Genomic DNA, 22,383 nt, shown 5'->3' with positions numbered 1-22,383 from the left:
GAGTGAAACCGATTAACATCGCAAACGGCATAACATGCATATTACATCAATGTAAATTTACAGAACTCTGGTAGCAACCGAAGTCCTGCCAGTGATGGCCCATTTTGTACTAGTGCGCATGGTTGCGGTACAAAGTTTCCTACCATCCGAAATAAATATCCTTGTCTAGAATAAAAGCACATGTTCATATGTGAGTTGCAGATCTGATGATGTAAACATACAAAAAAAAGTGCAAAGTTTAATTCTGAATCTCGCATGGCAGCCGCTGGCACTTAGCTAGTATATGAGGTAAATAAGGATCATAAGATATGAGAATCTTAGTGGAGTCCCTTAACTGGAGTAACTAAATTATGAAGGCAGCAGGGGGCTGCATGTAGGGTTGCATGGATACTCGCAGTCGATCTGTTTTACTTCTTGGCTTCTGCCAAAGTACCAATCTCCAAAAGCCTCTGAGATCGTCTACTCGGCAGAACAAATAAACAGAATATCAACCCAAGTACACCAATTGAACATGTCGCATCCACTGAGAAACTATAGAATACCTTGTTTCCAAGCCTAGGAGAGATGGGTGAATCCCATGAGATTCGGAACGGTGTTTGGCAGTGGGCGAAGCAGGAATCGATGAAAAATCCCCAGTCTTCCTTACCTTCGACAACCTTCAAGTCATCAACTAGTGTATTCCTCAACCCTATATATATACAATATGATGCATGTAGATCAGTGTTTAGAGAACAGAGAAGATATGTCATGGTGCAGAGAAAAAGGTTTGACCAACCATGGAGTTCTTTAATTTGTCTGGAATCGCATTTTCGGATGTCAGCCTTGCAACTCAACCAAGAAGTTGAGGGAGATGATTCATCTGGTACAAGAATATTTTTTATCTGTGGATTGAAACAAGGATCATATAAATCCATGATAGTTAATTAATCTTTCAAGTTAACATACAATTACAAGTGTACAAGAAAAAGAAATTCTACAGGGAATTCCGAAATAAACATAATAGTTGACACACTTACTTACTTGCCAAGAATCATATCCAGAATTGAGAATAAAAGTGGGGGTGTTGATGCTCTTAATAACCTCAGAAGGAAAGAAACACTGGAGCATGTATACATTATGTCAGCGGATATGCTCCTCAGTTGTCAATGTAATTAGCAAGGTGATAGAAAATTACTGCAATGTGTAGGAAACAAAATTAGGTAGATAATGGCTAGGGACTTGTTAACAACGTACATCGGTTGGTTCCTGCTTCGCGAGGCAGTCCCTGGGCAGAACTTTGCTAACATTCTGGAATAAATTTATCAGCAGGGAAAAGATTCAGTGAAAATGTATGGGTGTCGGCATAACAGTGAAGCAAATATGAAAAGTCATAATAAAAGTTACAGACTTTTTTCCAATCATTGTTGGAAGGAGTACACAAATTAAGTCCAGAGATAATATATTGAAGATGACTAGTTATAAGGCTAAATTTATTATAAACTAAAATGTTTTTTTCCTCAGGTTCCAAATATGTATCCCAAGCCATCTACCATATTACATCCATTGACTTCGCAAAAGAGGTCATCAAGAGAATCATCACGCTGCTTCGAGCTTACTTGTGGGTGAGTTGCGACAAAGTTACCGGTGGAAAGTGCAAGGTTAATTGGGATAAAGGGTGCCGCCCAACCAAGCTTTGCGGACTTAGCATTTTGCACCTTGAAAAAATCGCCACCGCCCTAAGGGTCACGGATGGAAATGGATAAAAGTTGGTCCTCATCTTGGTTAGGAGGGATTGGCCGATGGACATTGCGCCTCAACTCTTTAGAACATCAAAGTGGAATAATTGCACTGTTAGGAAGGCTCGCGACAACAATTTTTGGGCCAACCAAATAAATCTTCATCAAGGCCTTGATGTGGTCGAGATTAAAAATCTGTAATCCTTTGGGAGTTGCTCGCCGATGTCCACCTTGATCATCAAGTCCCTGACTCCATCCTTTGGATATTCACAACACGGCAAAACTCTTCTTTCTCGGCCTACAGTATGCAATTTGAAGGACTTATTCCAACAACCATTAATGCCTCGGTTTGGAAAATGTGGTCTCCCCTGAACTGCAAATTGTTCTCTTGCATGGTGATGCAAAATAAGATTTGGATGGCCGATAGACTAAAAAAAAGGATGGACAAGTTGTGTAAATTTCCCCCCACTTAACCAAGTTCAAGTGTCGGCTGCACCTTCTTTAAAATGTAGATTCACCACCCGGATTTGGAAGGAAATACTTGCTTCGTATGGAGTCCACAATGTGCCGGTGGTGTCTTGGGAAAATGAATCTTGCGTTGATGGGTGGTGAATGAAGGTTGCTCTTCAAAGAGGAAAATAAATATGCTTGTATCATTTGGACGGAGCACAACTCTAGAGTATTCTTTCTCGCAAAAAAAAAAAAAAAAAAAAAAAAAAAAAAAAACTCTAGAGTATTCTGACACCACTCATCTCCCGTGGCCATCATCAGCAAGATCAAAGACGAGGCAAGAGCTTGGAGCTTACCCGATGCTAAATTTTTGGGCAATGTAATTCCGGGAGAGTAGGCTTTCTTTAAAATTCCTAGGATCATCCTAGGAATTTTTTGTTCTAAACCTTTTTCTATATTAATGAAAATGCCAAATCTTTGCCTCATTTCAAAAAAATGTATCCCCCATGTGGCTCACCTGAAGGTGAACAACTCGATTGTAGATGGACCAGATAAACTTCTCACCATATATATCCTTTCTGCAAGAAAAATATTACAATAAACTCATAATAAGAATAAAGTGACGGCTGTATATGTATATTTACTTATGAGAGTAGTCTTACTTATCAAGAAAAAAACCAGCATCAGAAAAGCATTTAACTGAAACTGTTCGGGGAAACCGTGCACTAAAGTCATCGCAGTGTAGTAGTGTTGCTAGACCTCCAGAAGAACAGCCTGAAAGGAGTGCCTGGTCCATGATAGGTTTCACATAGTTTATTCTTGTTATCAACACATTTATGCTTCTTGCTAGCTCAAAATATGAGATTGATAAATTCTTTGTAAAGTATGACCTGCTTAGCATTAGCAAGTCCTTTCTTCATAAGATCGTCGATAACCGCTTCAAAGATGCGCAACCCTCTGAAGAAAAGCTTGCTTCCATCCTAGCATACCATTATTATTACCAATATACACAAGCAAAAAAAAGTAACTATATACAACCAGTCTAATTAAGCAACTACATGTGAAGCAAGAAAAAAGATACCTGATCATTGCCCTCCGCATCCCCAGAAAATGACGCCCCATCACAATACCGTACAAAAACTATGTTCCAGTTGTAGAAATCTGATCAATAATTCGTCAGAAAAAAGAAATCTAATCAGTAATCATGCGCTCATCAGAATTAGTGACGACCGGACATATCGAGCATAGCTGGCAGGTAGAAGCTATTAAATCATCAACCGATAGCTTCATCCCCAAAACATACATAAGATGGAATTATGGTAAAGAACATGTCTATCATTACCAGAATTTTGTCTCTTATCATTGCTGAAAATCCCAGCCAGCTGCACCGGTTTCATCAAGTTAGATGAACCAAGCCCAGTCTTTTTGCGCTTGGAACAATCCTCTATAGTGCTGCATCAACCTCCACCCTGAAATATGTAGCAATGACTCTCTTAGTTTCAAAATACATGATGCCCTATAACAGGGTCCCCAACGAGCAATTTTTGGCCGTGTTAATATTTGCATGAATATGTAAGTAAACTGCGCATCATGGCACATTTTGTACCCAAATAATTTTGTATCACTTAGAGATCAGTGATATACTAAGTTTGGTTTCACAAATTTTAGTGTGGTCATGTGGTTTAGTAACTGACAGTCATAAAAAACTATGAATGATTACCTCTAGATACACGATCCAGTTGTGGGAACCGGAGCCGGAGCCTCTCTGAAGTTGGTATGCTGGTGGGCTTCCATCCAAACACACTGAAACGCAAGAATTACGCAACCTCACTACGTATGTAGGCACTTCTGTTACTCTACACCACTATTGCTTTTCTTATAAAATCCTACAAATTTTGTAGTGGATTTTGTGGAAGCAAAAAAAATATAGATAAGTACATCAAAATCGTAGAGGGTACCTGCGCCCTCCTTGGCTGCGCTAGCGAGCAGGGTAAGCTCCGGCGGCTGAGCCAGGGTCGTCGTCGTCGGCGCCACTGAAGAGGTAGCAGAAGGGCACATCATGGAGGCCATGAGAAGCAGTAGAAGCGCCTCGCTGTCCGGTCGACGCTGACACTGCGGGAGGAGCTGCTCGGTTGCCATGGTGTGGTGAGAGACTTGCTATCCTAGCTCCATCTGCAATGCTGAGCTTATGCTTGCTTTACTAAGCAGACCAACTAACAAACCCAACAATTTATAATAGTTTATTTTATTTTTCTCAAACACACCCCTAAATGTGTGCCATTTGTATTAAAATAAAGCACCGAGATGGCGCGAGATCATTTTACAAGCCAAACAAAACCGAAAACTGAAGCCAAAAGAAAGCAAGCTGAGCAGAACAGAAAGAAAACTAGGTAAAAGCTACGCTTTTGCAACTATATTTATATTAGTTTATAACCTAGTACATGTTATGGTAACATGCATGTAATCGATCGCATCTGGGTTTCTTTCTTTTTGTCTGGACTCACAGTATTCAAACAAACTGACAATGTATATATTCCCATAAAATTTCAGGGAATCTATCGTACCACAAGCAACCCCTTTTTTAAATAACCCACTGTACCTGACACCATTAAAAAATCAAATGGATCAGTGTGATAGTATAGTGGACCACACACGTCCTAATCTTAATTATTGCCACAATTGTGCTTGGACAACAACACAACGAATTGTGTAATCTAAAAAGAAAAAGCCCAAGCTACTGAATAAAAAATATGCTAAAGATATTCTTGCACACACATGGATGGATATTTCTCCCTGTCGAAATTGTCGACATGGTCGAAATTGTCGACATGGATGGCAGTACCAAATGAACAAGTGATGTAGCTACAAATACTGTTAACAAGAAATGTAGCACCGAATATGCAGTTTGTCACAACACAAATCACACAATCTCAAAAGTTCTAGCGAACAGGCTTGCAGTACCTCAAAACATGAGGCATTCCTCCTCAACGGAACACAGGGCGGGGGGCTCAGATGGGAGACCCCTTGTCCCCCTTCTATATTCATCATCACAATTGACCAACTCCATGTTCTTTTGGAAGAGGCGATGAGAGCGAGCCTCTTAGCGCTACGGTCCTACTTAGTGCCCTTGCAGTTCCTTACTTGCTGCATTCTCCTCATACCGATCCAATTCTACATTCTGCTCCAAATGTCCACCTCTCCTCCTCCGACTCAGTGCCCAAGATCCTCATCGCTCTTCTAACAATGGTCACCACAAGCTACGCCTAGGCACAAATAAGCTCATGGATGGATCCAGCCAACCGAAACAACACCCTTCGCTGCCAGATTCCTCAAGATACTTTTCAGGCGGCATTTCGTTGAATCTTCCTATGGCCATCTCATCTTTCATCTCCGCTGGAATTGCATTATTGATGTGTTCACAGGCGCCAAGGCTTCACTTCCGCGACTCCCATTAAGCAATGGCCTTTATGAATCCTACTACGGTGGCATTTTAGCAGCTCCCCTTTGATTGCTCATCAGCACCCACTCCTCATCGCTCATCAGCACCCACTCCTCATCGCTCATCAGCACCCACTCCTCTTTGATTGGCTGGTTGGAAGTGACTCGTGGTCTGAACTATGGCTTTCTGCAGAAGTACAGCAGATTGTGCAATGCAATGGTCAGTTCATCGCCATGGGTTGTTATTCGAGGGTCTACAGTCTGCAGCTAACCCCCAAGCTTGGCCTAACAATCGAGCAGCAGGACAAACTGACTCCATCCGTGCGGGCAACATGCTTCGCATGATCACGCTTTGCAATGCCTATAGCCTTGATGTGTCAAGGAAGCCCGCCGAATGGGTAGAAGGAAACCTGGACAACAGTGCCTGAACGATGATGCAAGGAGCCCCGTATATATTTTTGCATGAGCCCTGAACGATGGAGTGAGGAGCAGATGCTTGTACTCTCAGCCTTGACTGTTCTCCATCTAGGTGACATTGGCTGATGATATTGGTCCCCCATCTCATGAAGCAGAACAGAAACTGCATCCGCCGGTTGGAGTCCCTCTGGTTGTACACAAGCATGTTCTGTTCCGATAGGCCAGTGATCTCTAGTGGGAGAAGAAATGCTAACCACAGCCTGCTGCAATGCACGGTCATAGCCTGACTCATGTCAAAGCAGTAAGGGCAAGGTTCCTCCTCCATCTTGTGAGCTGCTTGCAGGCATATCATACTCCGTACCTTCAATACTAAACCATGCAAAGACAAGAAAAATCACAGGGAGAGGTAACAAGTGATTCCACAACATAGGATCCTCAATGTATTAGAACAACAGCAATGCAATGTTACAAGGTTACACAGACGCTTCACACAGTGCAAGAGCTCCGAGAGCTTGCGCTGCGATGTCCTAATGGCACGACTGAAGCAGTACAACAAAGTCCAATAGCTTTGGGTTTGCACAAGGGTTGCGAAACAGCATCACAAATACAGCGCAGAGCACTTTAGATGGCACACGGCCTTAACAGTAGAACATGACGCGCTTCACGTTTTCCTTGAGGGCAGGGAGAGGCCGGACAGGAACATTTCCGAACGCCCTGGTGCTGCGCGCAGGGCCCTGTGGAGGGCCACGGGCACCGCTCGCCACGGACCCACTGTCAGAGGTATCCGGCTCCATGTAGAATCGAGCTCGGAAGGCTGCCAAATGAGCATAATATGCCGGAGGAACTGCAAAAAAGCGAACAATCATGGTCAGCGTTGAATTTACATCATGGAATCTTAGACTGAAAGGAAAGGTGGCTCATGTTTGGTGTATTACCAATTGACACGGAGCGGGTGCACCTAGCATACCTGAAAAGGCAGAACTTTTTATGTTTAATTGGCCAGCTAAACAGAAGGAAGTTGTAATTATTAAAAGAGTTGATATAACAGTAAATTACGTGTAGCACAAGTTGTTTGTGAGAGTTTGCAGCTCGTCAGCAGTAAATTTGTTCTCGTCCCACAGAACATGATAATGAGCAGGCCGGCTTGTTCCCTGAAAAGAAAGTACACTTGAATCAGCAACCAGCCCATGTCATTAAGCAAACAAATTGCAAATTTAGGAGAGCCAACCTGAATGCCAGCATGGCTACACAAGTAGAAATCAAATTCTGTCGGATGGCAAATCTTCGAATCAACAACAGTCCCTAGAAACAGAAACATAAAAATTGTCAGGTTGACAATTGAGGTAAGGACAACAAAGTTGTTTGCACAAACAACTAACCAGGCAGTATGTTCCCGCTTCTATCAACAGTTCGTGAATCGTTGTGGTTATTAGCAAAGAGCCTAGTGTGATGGCGCTTCTGGACAACAACAAAAGTAACTGGAGGCTGATAATTGGGCTCCAAGGACGCACAGGCCTACATACGTAGTTCAAAAATGGTAGTCAGAAAAAAAAAATATTGCTGAACAAGTGTGGTTAGAGTTACTTCTTTTAGCAGAAAGGTTAGGAGTTGCTCTGGATAAACTGTACTCAAAGTAGGTGTACCTTTCGAATGGCATCAAGTTCAAACAACAGAACTTGATAGAACTGTCCCTCACTGACACCATCCCTGAAAAAACAACTGTTTAATAGTAATAGGCAACCACGCTTTAGCAAAGATCCCCAAGAAAGGATAAAAACCTGTAAAATATGATCCTCTGGGGTTTCTGTCCAGTTGCCCTCTTGAAAGATATGAGAAGCTCCCTGCAAATTTCACAGAATTTAGACTTTTAGCAGTATCGAAATATAGAGTTAATATGCCTCGTCAGATCACTAAGATTTTTACTTGACCATGCCGCCAGTCACAGTTCCTCTTTGGGGATCTTGCCATACTTTAAAAAGATCCTGTATCAACTCTTGCCTATGGGCTTGGGCGCTCACTAATCCTGCATACTTAGTGATCTCAGGCCAGTCTTGAGAAGCAACCACCTAGAGGAATGCATATTATCAAACCATTAACAGAACTGCAGAACTTCCTACGCCAAGCAAAACTGCAGAGCTACCATAGACATATCTTTGTAGTAACAGGTCACTTACAGCTGCAATGGAAGGGCTGGAATCTTCTCCAGGGTGAGGATGTGTAACATCAGCACCAAATATTATGGTTGGTCTGTCACTAACAAGGGGAATCCTCCTTGACAAAGCATCCACAAGTACAGTATTCCTTCCCCCCACCTGTCAGTAGGAAAACAATAAAAATCAAGGTGCATAATAAAGAAGGAACTGCTGGAGCTCAGTGAAATACCTTAACATTGATTTTAAGAGCTACATTTGCAAGATACTGCTTGCTCATCTTGAAAACATGTTTTGTTAGACAACACTGAGATACCAATCCAAGATCAGTCTCGCAAATCCTCTTAAGATCCCCTGGAAGAGCAAAAACTCGTAAGTAAAAGTATCCACTGGGCAATCTTCAAACATGTTTTGGAAGAGAGCATACCATAAAGAGAACCATTATTGTCAGGCAGTATAACAATTAGCAGGTCAAGTTCTCTGCCCTGGGGTCTAATTATGTTCATTGCATCTTGATAGCGTGCCTTTAGTGCTCTTTCCACGTGTTCAGGCCTTGCAGTAAGTGGGGGAAGCACAGGTTCTGGTGCAAAGTTCTAAGAAAAAGAGAATGAGAATTTGATTACCACGGAATACAAAATACCAAAATGATACAGAGAACTATGAGAAGCATACCATTCCAGATATTTGGCACATTATAGCCAACTCATGACAGAAAATCCTGGCAGCATTATCTTGAACACTCCGAGAGAAGTTAATGCATGTCCAGTGGCTGACTCTACCACCATTCACCATTTTCTACCACCAAAATGAACAAGTATGAGAACAAGCTAAAATTAAACATCACAGAGGGGAGGGTGAGGGTGCTGTGTGTCGCAGGTTTCAATGAACCTAAACAGATTTAGGCAACATTTTTCCTAAATCTGCGACAATTAATTCGAATCGGGGGGCCTAAATCTGTCTAGGTTCATGTGAAACTAGCAGCCTTCTTAAAACGTGAGAGAAACAAAACTTACAAGGCAGTTGGTATTTACGAAAGCTGCATGTTGCAAAGAAGCAGATAATATTGCTAGTGTATGCTCATTCAGTGGGCAAACAATTGGACAAATTATTTCCACCTCAAGTGGCTAACTGTTTCTGTGGTTAGTAAATTAGTAGGCACTTTATTTTAATTTTTTTATTTATTTATGTTCCCAGGAATGATACATAATCTTGATTTTTCAGGAATATTTGTCAAGCCCTACCTTGTTCATCATATTCCATTGGCCGACCCTGGGCAAGACATCCTTCTCTCTGCCACTATCATGGTACTTAAGCTATTAAAGAAGAAAGTGCAGTCAGTTGCTAGACACAAATAACCAACATGGAAAATCAACTGATGTATAATCGCAACAAAAATTTGACTTACCCGTGGTGGAGGCAGAACACGAGCTTCAACTGATGCAAGATGCTCATCAATTTTTATGCCAAATTCCTGTGCATATGGATCCTTGTAGTATGCATTTTGATGCACAGTCTGATTAAAAGCGGAAAAACAGAGATTCAGACATTTCCGTTTAAATGGATAATCCTGGTGCAGATAACAGCAATAGTACAATCACACAAGACGGATATAATGGTCGTTGCCCGATAACATGGTTTTGACTGTAACAAATGCCTCATCAGCAACTATCCTCATGGAGCAACTACCATCTTGTAAAAAAAAAATTGCAAAGAAGTTCACCAATCTATTGATAATCATCCATAGTAGTACACAGAACCCAAAAAGTAACGAAAACTACAAATAGGTCCTTATACCACCTAGTGATGGCTAATATAATTGTGCAGGAATTCCAAAAAAAAAAGGCTACAAAACATATAAATGCTTTAACTGCAATAGCATCAACTAAGAACATCAATCTGGAAGAACTTTGTGAACATGAAAGCCGGGGGAAAACACTAGCAGCTACATAAACATTATAGACATAAGTGATACAGACATAGTAATGTCAGAGGGCAATTTTGCAGGAACACTGTTCCATCAATTTGCACCAAAAAGATACAACTAACTATCACCTGCATGATGTCTTTCTCACGCTCTTGAGGGCGCTGGCAAGTGACTTTCAGTAGAGCAGTTATTTGTTTCTCATTCAAACGTTTTGAGTAGCGCTGTCCTTCAACAATCTTACAAACCTGATATTTCAGAGTGAGAAACCGATGAACAACATGTAACAACATAATGAAGCTGGATATAGTATGTAGAAAACACGTGCATAGATGAAAACGCTTATATTATGTTAAAGAAAGGAAGGTTGTTAAGATACTAACCTCCATAGGGAGATAATTTGGTCTTTGCTGATTGCCCACTTGCAAGCAAGGTAAAGTGGTGTGCTGAATATTAAAACCATAAGTCTCCACGAAGTATTGCACCACAGTCTTCACAGTACCGTGCTCATCAACAGGGAATCTACCGCAGGAAAATCCAAAAGGGAATCACCCACAGATATGCAAGAACATAAGATATTTATGTGTATAAAGCAAGGGAAAAAGACCATACGATAGCTCTCTTGTTGCTTGTGAAGTGAGGCCAGATATACGGTACTTCCTACGCATGTTTCCTCGATGTGTAACCTCAACCTTTATGCCTCGTAGAGCTTTTTTTATCTGCAGGAAGAATATTAACAATGAGAACTCAGCATAAACAGAAGTCTCTGAACAACAGTGAGACAAGTAGTGAATCGAACCTTCACACGATCTGAATCAGATAACGGTCTAACTGAGATGTCTCTGCACAGAAGCTGAGCAACAAACTCAATCACAGGGAGAGGCTCGATAAATGCAGTCGAAGACATATCTGCAACAGAAGCACCGTATAAAATCATTATGTCAGCAAGACCAAGGAACATTCTGCAAGCTACACTCAAATGCTCTGTGAACTAAAACTAGAATCCTATGTATGATTGAGCATCCAGGCAGCCCACCGCCCGCATTCATCACAACTCCGAAGAAAACAAATGAACAGTTATACACAAGGAGAAATCAAGTTGGGAGGGGTCGCATCTAACCAATATTTAGTGAAAGCCCCATCTGTGTTGGCCTTATACTTTGGTAAAATCCACGCCAACTTTCCAAACCGTCACCAAGTCTCTGACGTTTCCCTAAGTTAGGAGAATAAAATGATCGACTAACTGGAGAATACCTACAGAAGAAAACGACAAGCAAATTTTAACCCATGCAACAGGAAAAAAAACGAGACAAGGTTAGTTAAAAGGTACCTGGCAGTAGGCAATTCCCGCAGCACGATGTCAAGGACCTGAAGAGCCTCTTGAGGTGCATCTGGTTGCCTCCCAGCTAGAAACATAGCCAAATGGTGGAGATCAGCACGAGCGGCAAATTTGATCACCACCCTGAATAGTCTATCACGCCTGAAAACAAAGGAATGTCAGTACAAAATTATGTATACAATTAAGTACAAGTATCACAGCAACAGCGCACCTTGGCGCGACTTGCCCACCACCCAAGGTCTCTTCTTCGTCTTGCAGAGTAATTTCAAATGTCTTTGAAGTAAACGGTAATGGCCCAGCTGTATAAAGGCTCTTACTTCCATCATAGGCAGGTAGACGTCCATCCAAATGAGATTGTCTATACATCTTTACAAGCTCTGCTATCACAGCACGATTGACACCACGTGATGTAACTTCTGGCGATATGGTCACCTGATGAACAAAAGATTGATGATCAGAAGCTGTAAAATAAGAACTCCAGTGTGGAAATAAAATATCATCTGAGTACATACATCGTATTGGTGGAGGTCCTTATCAGGGAGCTCAGCAAAGAAATGATTGGCTTTCACCACACACCTATCCCCGTATGTACCCTTTCCGGGGCGCAACGGGAATCTAACTGATTTGCTTGATGCTGGTGGCGGACGGACAGCTTGACTGGTCGAACTTTGATCGAGGATGGCAAGGTTTTGAAACTGTTGCTGGAGTTGTCCACTGCTCACCTCAGCCGCAGGCTGAGAGGATGAGCCAGCACCCGATGCGGATGGTGAAACCACCGGGGCTTGATATTGGACATGCGGGGCTTGGTGCAGCTCGGGAACTGTTCTTGACGGACCTGGTGGAACACTGACTCCACCACTCCCTCCCGTATGCCCGCCATAGTATGGCTCCGGCATACCACGCCCTCTGGGGCGTGGACCACCACGTCCCTGACCCTGATAGTCACGCGGTTGATATTCAGGTTGACCACCACCTGGATGTCCACGCCCCTGATAGTCACGTTGTTGATATCGAGGTGGACCACCACCTTGCTGTCCACGTCCCTGATAGTCACGCTGTTGATATTCAGGTGGACCGCCACCTTGTTGCCCACGTCCCTGATAGTCACGCTGTTGATATTCAGGCGGACCACCTGGACGGTGTGCCGCTGGCCCTCCGTGACCCTGATAGTGACCACCACGGCCTAGGTGTTGCCCACCACCGCGGCCACCCTGTTGAGGCACCCAACCACGGCCACCGCCTTGTTGCTGAGGAGGCTGTTGAGGAGCTCTCTCAGGTCGCTGCGAGGAACCCTGTCCGGTAGCTCCCGGAGCCTCCCCAGAACTCTCTCCACCGGTTTTCTTCTTCCTAACCATGATGGGCACTGCCAAGACAAAAACATGCCAAAATGTAAGACTAAAAGGTACGAGGTATGAAGACTGAAACATACTCCCAAGGTACAAATTCAAGCAGAAAGACAAGAGTATTACAATCAAGCGAGAACCTAGCGAGAAAAACTAAACGAAAATTGCATTTCGATCCCAAGAAGAATCGGTCAGTTCTTTTGTATAATAACACAGGGAGAGCAAACCAGATGTACATTTGTTTTCCACACACATAACATGAAGGAGGCACATTGTAAACACTTGCTTGTTTGGCACATGAACAACACTTGATCTTGAGGCAAGTCCGCCAGTGAGGTCATCATCCGTTTGGAGTGCAACATTAGCACTTGATATCGAACACCGCCCCTACCAACACGTGAAGTTGAAGGCTGTAGGAGCACAACGCTTGGACATCTTCTAAGATCCTTTTCACGAACGACATTTTACATTCCTAAGACATATAACGCTGCCAGAAATGGATACAAACGCTGCCACCACCAACAGACTTCATCAAAACATACGGCATGTCGTATGAGAAGACACATTTTCCAGACTCGTGACAAAAGCTGCACGCACGGTTGCCGCTGCTCGAGAGCCGGGAACAGCAGGCAACACAGGCAGCTGCCCTCTAAACTAGGATCGACCACGCTAGGGCAGCACCTAGTGAACCGAGCGAGAAAACCGCCGCTCTGCGCTGCGGCCTGTGCCGCACCACAGGACACAAGAGCGCTGAATCGTGCCGTGCCGTGAGCAACTGGGCATACACGCTGGCGTCGAACGGAACAAGTATGGCCTGCCGGCGGAGTGGTCGGGCGGGCACCGAGGTAGCTCGAACGTGGGAACTGCAGAGTGAGAGGGGGAGGAGGGGAGAAGGGCTTCCTCTGCTAGCACGTCCCTCGTCTTGGAGCTCGGCCGCAACCGGCGGGGGGGGCTTGGGTTGCTGGTGCGAGGCACGCGAGGCGATCATCTGCGTGCGTGTACCTGGAGCTGGAGCTCTGACGACGCGGCGGGCGGTGCGAGGGGCAGAGAATGGGGAAATGGAGAGGGGAGGGGGTCCGTACCTCGACGACGGCGGCGGGTGGCGGCGGCGAGATCTGGATGTGGGGGGCGGAAGAGCGCGACCTGGGAGTGGAGTAAAAAAAAGATTTTGGAGGGCGACCTGGGAGAGTAGTAGTAGTAGTAGTAGTAGAGCAGCAGTAGGAGCACGTGACTAGGTGAGGGCCGAGCGTGTGTAATAATCCCCGTTGCTCTTGCTCGTCTCCTCGTCGGCCGGCGGCGACCATCTCCTCCTCTAGATTCGAGATCGATCGAATCCAATCCAGCCAACGGAGCCAGCCGCCACGTGCGCTTTACATAACTTCGCACTTTACCAGAATGATCTGGCATACTGTATTCTCCGCTCTAAAATAGTTGAACATCTAGGTTTGTCGTAAATTAAATTTCTCTGAATTTGGTCGACTTTGAGGAGAAAACGTTTCAGCGTGAACAAATTCGGATCTACATGCGGAAATACTTTTGTACACCCACGCATGGGCCTGTGTTTCCGCCGCCGTCCATTGTGTCAAATCTATCATAACATGAAAGTAAAGAAAAATATAGTAACAGATTTATCTCAATCTGTATAACATGAAAGTAAATCTATCATACTCCCGCCATCTACAAAAAAAGTATAGTAATAAATTCATCTGAATTAAGATGTACGTAGACATTATTTAGTTAGTGTACATATTTATGCAAACCTGCACTAGTACGATAAATGAGTAAAGTTTAAGGACTTGACTAGTTTTGGTTCTACTCTTTTCCCAATGAAGTAAGAAATCTAGCTGTTGTAGGTGTCTCTGCTGTTGTTTGGACTCTCTGGAATGCCGGAAGTATGTTTTGAACATGTTTGTCCCCGTAATCTAGTGGTGGTAGTACATAAAGTAGCGGGTTTAGTCAAACGTGCGGCCGGCGCCAGCTGCTGATAAAGGTCGTATCTAAGATTTCAACAGGCGCAAGAGCTAGGATCTTTTATCACATTGGATTAGGGTCGACTAAAAGAACCTAAAGAGAGAGAAAAGGAGCAGAAAAGGTGGAGGAAAATGTTAAGAGCTGTTCCAAAAGGAAAGATATCATTCTGTAATAAGTTTGTTTTAGATTCAAATCTTTCTAGTCCTGTAAGGTGTTCTGAGTCTATCTAAAATAAGTACAGAGATCCATGTGTGATGTCTGGTTCTGTTTGGTCAGACTATAGGAGATTGGAGGGAAAGTGCGGGGTGAAGTTGTAATGGGCGTAGGTGATACTTGGTTTCATTTTAGTGAAATCGGGAGCGGGAGCCGCAGGAGCTCCTCAATTCAAAAAAAAAAAGGTATGATAAATGAGTGTAGTGCTGAGTCTATGGCTCAAAAAACTACGTAGAAAACATATAATGATACTCTAACGTTTCAAAAGGTTTTGATTTTCTTTTACGTGGACACGTAATGATATGATTTTTTCGTATACACAAGTTTCGCTTAAGTATGATGTAGGTGGGTTAAGAAAACACAAAATTGTTGGTCGAAATGGGGGGTAAGTATTTGATTCCCCATAGTGGTCTTCTTGTGTAGATTATAGATGATGACCTATTTCGATGGTCTTACATCCTAGACATGTTTAGGTACTTGTATATTTATTTTCAGAATTTACGGAGATTTTAAGAAAGGGTCTTCAAACCTTTAGAAAATAAAATTCCATTTAACTCTTGGCCTAATAGAATTTTCCAACGATAAATCAAATAATACTAAAGTGGTGTGGTTTAAAATATGATGCCGTTTTAGGCTAATAAAACACGAAATTGATGCTCTAAAAGGGAAAAATAGTCCTTTTTAATAGATTTTGTACTTACACGAAAAAATATAGATTTATTTCCAGTTTTGGTTTAAACTTACAAAATTCATATTTAAGTGAAACTTTTGTATACGAAAAAATATGATGCAGTTTTTGTTTTAAATATAGATTTAAACATAAATATAGATTTTGTACTTACATGAAAAAATATGATGCAGTTTTGGTTTAAAATATAGATTTTGTACTTAAATCTCTCCTCTTTTACGTGGACCTATAGGTGTGGATGTTCCTTTTACCGTCCATTGTGTTTTGAGATTTGGATAAAAAGAGGAGAGAAAAAATGAATTTTTTCATCTACTATGGTGAGCACAAATTTCAAGAAATAAATGAACGGTGACGGACACCCATGCGTGTAAGTACAAATGTATTTCCCATTTTTATACCCATATTTTTTTTGTTTAGATCATGGATGATAATGTATTCGGATGGTCTTACATCCTAGACATGCATAAGTAATCTTATATTTATTTCCAGAATTTATTGAGTTTTTTTTTTAAGAAAAGCTCTTCAAGATTTTTTTTAAAATCAAGCTCCAAGTAGCTTAGTACCTAATAGCTATTTTCGACTACTAATCTACTAAATTATATTGTCTAAATGAAATGGTATAATACATATGTAATATGAATTGTCTATAGAAGTATGCAATATTCAATTAGTCAAAATAGTTGAGATGCTAAATTTAATTCACATTAATTTTTATATTTGATGGCTATAAATCAGCTATTTGAATATTTTAATGAAAAAATGGTGACATAGATAGCTTGCATGCAAGGATACATCAATAATGAATGTTAGTGGCGATGACATGGACATTTGATTGGCTAATGGAATATATGATATGGATGGCTTACATGTAGAGATAGGCTACCATTAATTGCAGATAGTGGAGTTTTGCTTTATAAGAAGTATAGATTGGTCATAGGGGAAATCTAAAGTGGTTTGCCTTATGAGAAACCAAAGACTTCAATTAAATTTATGATAAGATGAGTTGTTGAGAATTGAGATTCTATGGTCCCATCTTCTTTTAGCATCACTATTGACAAAGAGAAACCAGTCACAAATCACACAAAGAAAACCATAGCAGAGCGCAGCATGAGTTTGAAGAGAAAACCACTAAAAAGAAACGGTAACATCCTCATATGATAGATATTTAATTTCATCAAATTCTACTTGCGTAGTAGTTAGCATGTGCCCTCACTCTCCAGTCACAACTTACAAGACAAAATACAATAAAGGAGCACACACACGCGCAGTGGCAGCAATATGATAAATAGAGATCACACCTCTTCCCCCCTGCTGAAACATATCTGCAGAGAAGTTGTTTATTTCATCAGCGACTGCCAACTAGTAGAAACTACATGTGTCTGCAGGCTCAAGACGATTTCAGAAACTGCTGGTGGCTCCTGAGGTTTTTGTGTCCTTGACACCACATGATAGTGGTCGGAAGGTTCGTTCGCTTTACCTTCAGAGGCACGTTGCTTCAATCTGATTTCAGAGAGTTGCTCCAGCTCCTCCTAGATTCCAGAAGTCGCTGGTGGCTCAAAGGGATCCCATTCCAACTTCACTTCAGGCCATTGAGTCGATGCCCTTGGCAGCCCCAGCATGGTCAGGAATGATGTCTGTTCGTTTCAGCTCCTCCTAGACACAAAGATTCCTGGCATCGCTAGGAGAAAAACATGCTTGCATTCCAAACACTAGTTTCTCCATTTGTTATGTACCTCAAAATAAGGACGAATACAGTAGGAGTTACCTTCAGCAGAAGGGTGAGGTTGTTTTTAACAGATCATGAACTGTGCAATGAGTCAAAGTTGCTCATATCATGCTCTAGCTTCTCCCAGGTTTGAGAAAGTCTTAGCTTTATGTAACTTTTGGCAACAGATGGCTACTTCACACTAAGTAAAACAGGTGGGTGTGACAGATTGAATAACCCGGCTGATACAAGAGTTACTTGTATTCTACTGGCTTGAACTACACATAGCAAATATTGCAGTGCGTATAGCAAAGACCATGTCAGAAATAATGTATACACGGAAATAATAACTTTTGAAATGTGCTTCATGCTCCAAGACAAAAACTCTGATGTCTTTCTATTAGGCAGAAAGGATTGCTGGATATAAACAGAGCACCATGGATGTGCTTATGCTCCATGTATACAATGATGTCTTTCTATCTGGTGAGTTCACAGCTTAAATCAGAGGCAGATGTTGATGTATTGGGTGCCATATATCTCACTTACAAATTAGCTACTGAACAGCTTATGTTAAAAAAAGCTATTATATTTAAGAAACACTCCATATTTCCTGTAGTATATACATATACACAGTCCAACCGAATCAGGCTTTGCCTCTATGTTACATAGGGTATGTTTGGTTCTAGCCCATGTCCCATGGTTGCCTCACCAAATATTTGGCTAGCCAAAATTTTGGTTGACCTTTTGGTGGCCCATGAGTTGGCCACCATTGGCAAGAAATGTGAACTAGATTGGCCAAATAGCCATTGGCATGCCAAATATTGGCAACCATCCAAACAAAGACCAAAGTTCTGGCCATGACCAAAATATTGGTAGGGTAACTTTTGGCCACAATCCAAACATGACCATACATCCTGGAAAAGGATTTTTCAATTACCTCTATTTAGTATCGCGATAAGAACAAAAAGAATTCACCATCCCCCCCAGATTCAAGAAATACTGAAATTAATAGAACAAACCGTAGCGAATGAACCATGAAGCAAAATCGACTGAAAAAATTAACAAACAAAATGAAATAACCAAATAAATCATGCATCCATTAATTGGATCTGGAGCACCATCTTTCCAAAAGAAGCCATACTTATAGAATTGCACAAACAGGATCTGGTTGGGGATGGCCAAGATACTCATCTAACTGCACAAAAGGAAATGGTCAGAGATGGAGCTGCCATTTATTAGTCACGGGAACTGGAGAGAGAGGGGATTTGGAGGAGGAGAAGGTGGTGGGGCACAGCTCATCTGGTAGCCAAATCGGCCGGCACCACCACACCTCCCTGGACGGCTCTCCTTCCACACCTGCAAGCCGCCGCCTCACCCCCTTTCCCGTGTGCCAGCCCTCCATACCCACATACAGTCCGCGCCTCACCTCTTTCCTCACTGACCGGCCTGCCACTATGGCCTTTTTTTGCCACCATGCAGCTTGGTCCATGAGCCACGGGTGGAGCCCACCATGTATACGGTATGTACAACAGGAAATACGAGTATATATTGGATTTTATGTGTGTCTAACTGAGAGTAATGGCATTTATGAATTGAACAGAGAATTGTAGTGGTGTTTTCTGAAAGATGAAAGCTGTAGTGGTGTTTCTCAAATAGGCAGAAATTGTAGTGGCATCTATCTAATGAACCCGCTCAAAAAAGGGTTAAAGTTAAATGAGATCTTATTTTATCTTTTCTTGCATGGTTCTGAAACATTTAAATGGGATGTTTCGAAATGTCAATCAACTCCAACTCACACTCAACCAACCTATATACACTCATATAGTCATATGTAATCTACACTTGTCTCAAGATATCATTCAGGGTTCCCAGTGGCTAGTTGACCTCACTAGTGAAATTAAATTTAGTAAACATCACACATTCATGCTAATTGACAAACAGTGTGAAACCAAAAATAGCAGTATCAAGTAAAGCACATGGAATTACAGTGATAACTATCAAGAGTAAAGAATGATGACTAGTGAAATTAAATTTAGTAAACATCACACATTCATGCTAATTGACAAACAGTGTGAAACCAAAAATAGCAGTATCAAGTAAAGCACATGGAATTACAGTGATAACTATCAAGAGTAAAGAATGATGACTAGTCAAACTTTTATCTTGTTTCGCAAATTTTCATTTTCATTCTTAGATTACAGTTTGAGTCAGCATAAAAGGAAGTATGTGCACATGCTGTAGCAAGCCAGTTACCATTTAAGTATGTCTTGCTTCCTAGCAGAACACTAAAAAGCTTAACTGATGCTTCTTTCAAGTGGCATAAGATTCTGCATACTGGGTAACATTTTCTAGGTATTTCTCCAATTCTTTTTCTCCACTCTCGAGAGTCTCCCAAAGAGACCTTCTCAATTCCTCCTGCCCCTGGCTCTTCATCACAAGGTCATAAGCATACCTCATAGCATGGTTGCAGTACGCAGCCTCGTCATCCATACATTCCTGATATGATGATTCATATTGCTTTGGATTAAAAATCCACTGCTTGGCATCTCTGGTCCACCGCTTGAGTATATACATTTCTGGAATTTTGCACACATTCTTGATACTAAGAGCTTTTAGAGTATGTGGACAAAGTAAACCCATTGTCTCAAACTGACTGCAGCTGCAAGTGAGTTGCATTGTAGACTTATTCAAATGAACTGTGCAGACTCGTGACCCCCTACCTTGCATGGTCATCTCAAACCGATATGTGTCACTGTCTTCACACTGAAGCTCCTTGAATTTTGTGGCACCACACCCATCAAGAAAATATGTCTCGAATAACTTGTAGATTCTGTGTGTATAAACTTTTGCTGCATGATTCAAAATATCACTGTGCTTTATGATACAAATAGGTGGCCTTTGGGAACACCGCATATCCTCATCAAACTCTCTTTCACGCCAATCATCAGTCAGCTTATCCACAAGAACAATAACCGTGGAAAGAGAAGTAAATTTATCGGCAATGGAAGTGAATATGTTGCTCAAAATGTCAAACTGTGGCTCGTTTTCGACCCCACCATCAAAATTGCACTTGTTAAGAGCACCGCACCACTTCTGCTTGAGCTTATAAAGTTTGTTCAGCCACTTGTTATCCTGCACCTTAAACTCACGGAGCATCGCAGCCCATGCTTCCTCGAACTCTGCTTCTGAGTTGCATCCTTGCGTACACTTGGTGAACACCTTATTAAATGCTTTCGAACCATTAAGTGAACCAAGGCGAGAAGCAGCATTCTTCTGAATGTGCCAATGAGCAATGCGGTGGCATGTATTTGGAAACACCTCCTCGATTGCTTTTGACATGACTTGGTCTTGATTGGTGAAGATAGTTCGAGGATGCCGGTTCCCCATTGCCTCCAAGAAGGACTTGAACAGCCACGTGAAAGATGACACAGACTCATCCACTAATAGTGCGCAGCCAAACATAGTGGTCTGCCAGTGGTGGTTCACACCAACAAAAGGCGCACAGATCAAGTTCTGCTTGCTTAAGCGATAAGTTGCATCAAACACAACCACATCACCGAAGCAGTCATAGTCCGTCCGGCTCCTACCATCACGCCAAAAGAAATTAGTCATCCGACCATCTCGGTCAATCTGAACATCCCAGTAAAACATCCCGTCTACATTTGCCCTGCTCTTCAGATGGTTTACAAGGATCTGCAAGTCTCCAGTCCCTATGGTTGCTGTTCTTGTTACGCCGCTAAAACCAGGGACCATATCTGGCCTCGGATTCTCTGCATTGTTGGTCACGCTAGTGCTTACAGCCATCTGGGACGGTGTGCCCCCTACCTGCTGGTACCCACCATACAGCACCGCATCCGCAGTAGAACACGACCTCCCGGCTATAAGCGACCTGGCAGAGCGCAGAAGGTGGCGTTCTTCAGGTTTTGCCAGATTGTGGTTGTGATCAGACACGAGCCGGATGACCTTCCACTCGCCCTGGCCGTTCACCCTGAAGCGAACCATGGCCCTGCAATTGGTCCTGGTGTGCGGGTCGTTGAAGTTCTCATCGGTGAGCTTCTCGGCTTCCTTGAGCCCCTCCTTGGAGCAGAAGTAGTCCTTGGTCCTGACCCGCTTGGTGCCGGTGAAGTAGGACTGCTTCCCCTTGCGGACGCTGAACCCCGTGCGGTGCCCGTAGTCGCAGTACAGCCTGTAGGCCTCCTCCTCGCTGAGCACCACCTTGAGGAGCAGCTCCTCGGCGCCCTCCTTGCTGCCCTGCACCGTCGCGGCCTCCTCGGCGTCGGCGTCCTCCGCGCCTTTCATCCTCGATTTGGTGCAGGACATGCATACCGCCCCCTGTATTTCGTCCATGGCCGCATCGTGGACGTGGCCAGCAGCGGCGTGCGGCGCGGCTCCGTTGCGCTGGTCTGCGGTGAGGACGATGACGCCGTTCTCGTCGACGCGCATCGGGTCCACGCCCCCGTTGCCGCCCTCGGAGTTGGTGCTCACCATGACCTAGGAGGAGAGAGCATCAACCCTAGTCAATATCGGAAAGCCTAGGCTGTGAGGCGGAGAAGCGACTGGACACTCGGAGACAGGGGCGGATCTAGATGGGAAATTTCTCGAACTCAGGAGACGGCGCAGATGCTCGTACCTCGGAGACCAATGGCCCGAAATTGCGGCGGAGCGGGGTTCGGGCAGCGGGCAGGGACGCGATGGGAGAAGTTGAACGGCGACGGCGGCGACGACGGGCCGCGCGTCAGAAGCGGCGGGGCTGGGACCGCGGACGGAGGAGGGGTATGGGGCGGCGGCGGTTCGAACTCGGGCCGGCGTTGGGTCGAATTGGGGGAGAGTACCCTACGGTGAGGGGAATTTTATTATTTGCTTGGCGTTGCCAAATAGTACAGTACTGTAGTAGTAATAATTTTTTTTTTTTTTTTTGAACAAAGTAGTAGTAATAATTTGCCCGCCCCTTGTCAGATCGAGCCCACACCTAAAGACTGAAATGCCCCCGTAGTTGTTACCTGGGTGATGTCGAGCGATGTGCCGCCACTACT

General features: G+C 43.2%; 2 protein-coding genes and 1 pseudogene across 2 annotated transcripts; all 3 read right to left on the bottom strand.

Annotated features, from left to right (window-relative positions):
- Positions 1 to 4,388, bottom strand: LOC124667338 (annotated as a pseudogene).
- A 2,046-nt stretch (positions 4,389 to 6,434) lies between these two features.
- Positions 6,435 to 12,785, bottom strand: LOC124684900 (protein argonaute 1B-like). Its single transcript, XM_047219162.1, has 22 exons — positions 11,943 to 12,785; positions 11,642 to 11,862; positions 11,422 to 11,571; positions 11,212 to 11,345; positions 10,891 to 11,000; positions 10,704 to 10,810; positions 10,475 to 10,613; positions 10,223 to 10,339; positions 9,576 to 9,683; positions 9,412 to 9,483; positions 8,843 to 8,965; positions 8,598 to 8,763; positions 8,403 to 8,524; positions 8,195 to 8,332; positions 7,944 to 8,086; positions 7,799 to 7,861; positions 7,664 to 7,727; positions 7,400 to 7,535; positions 7,249 to 7,322; positions 7,077 to 7,171; positions 6,956 to 6,987; positions 6,435 to 6,864 (listed from the first exon to the last, which is right to left on the bottom strand). The coding sequence occupies exons 1-22, from the start codon at positions 12,783 to 12,785 to the stop codon at positions 6,659 to 6,661; spliced, it is 3,363 nt and encodes a 1,120-aa protein (XP_047075118.1). The 3' UTR covers positions 6,435 to 6,658.
- A 6,569-nt stretch (positions 12,786 to 19,354) lies between these two features.
- Positions 19,355 to 22,043, bottom strand: LOC124684899 (protein FAR1-RELATED SEQUENCE 7-like). Its single transcript, XM_047219161.1, has 2 exons — positions 21,981 to 22,043; positions 19,355 to 21,841 (listed from the first exon to the last, which is right to left on the bottom strand). Exon 2 carries the CDS (start codon positions 21,836 to 21,838, stop codon positions 19,661 to 19,663), a length of 2,178 nt encoding a protein of 725 aa, XP_047075117.1. The 5' UTR covers positions 21,839 to 21,841; positions 21,981 to 22,043; the 3' UTR covers positions 19,355 to 19,660.
- Positions 22,044 to 22,383: the final 340 nt, after the last annotated feature.

This window comes from Lolium rigidum, chromosome 1, assembly GCF_022539505.1.
Source record: "Lolium rigidum isolate FL_2022 chromosome 1, APGP_CSIRO_Lrig_0.1, whole genome shotgun sequence".
In the NCBI taxonomy this organism is placed as follows: Eukaryota; Viridiplantae; Streptophyta; class Magnoliopsida; order Poales; family Poaceae; genus Lolium; species Lolium rigidum.
Note: the sequence above shows the minus strand (reverse complement) of the source record. Positions and strands in the feature narration are given on the sequence as shown.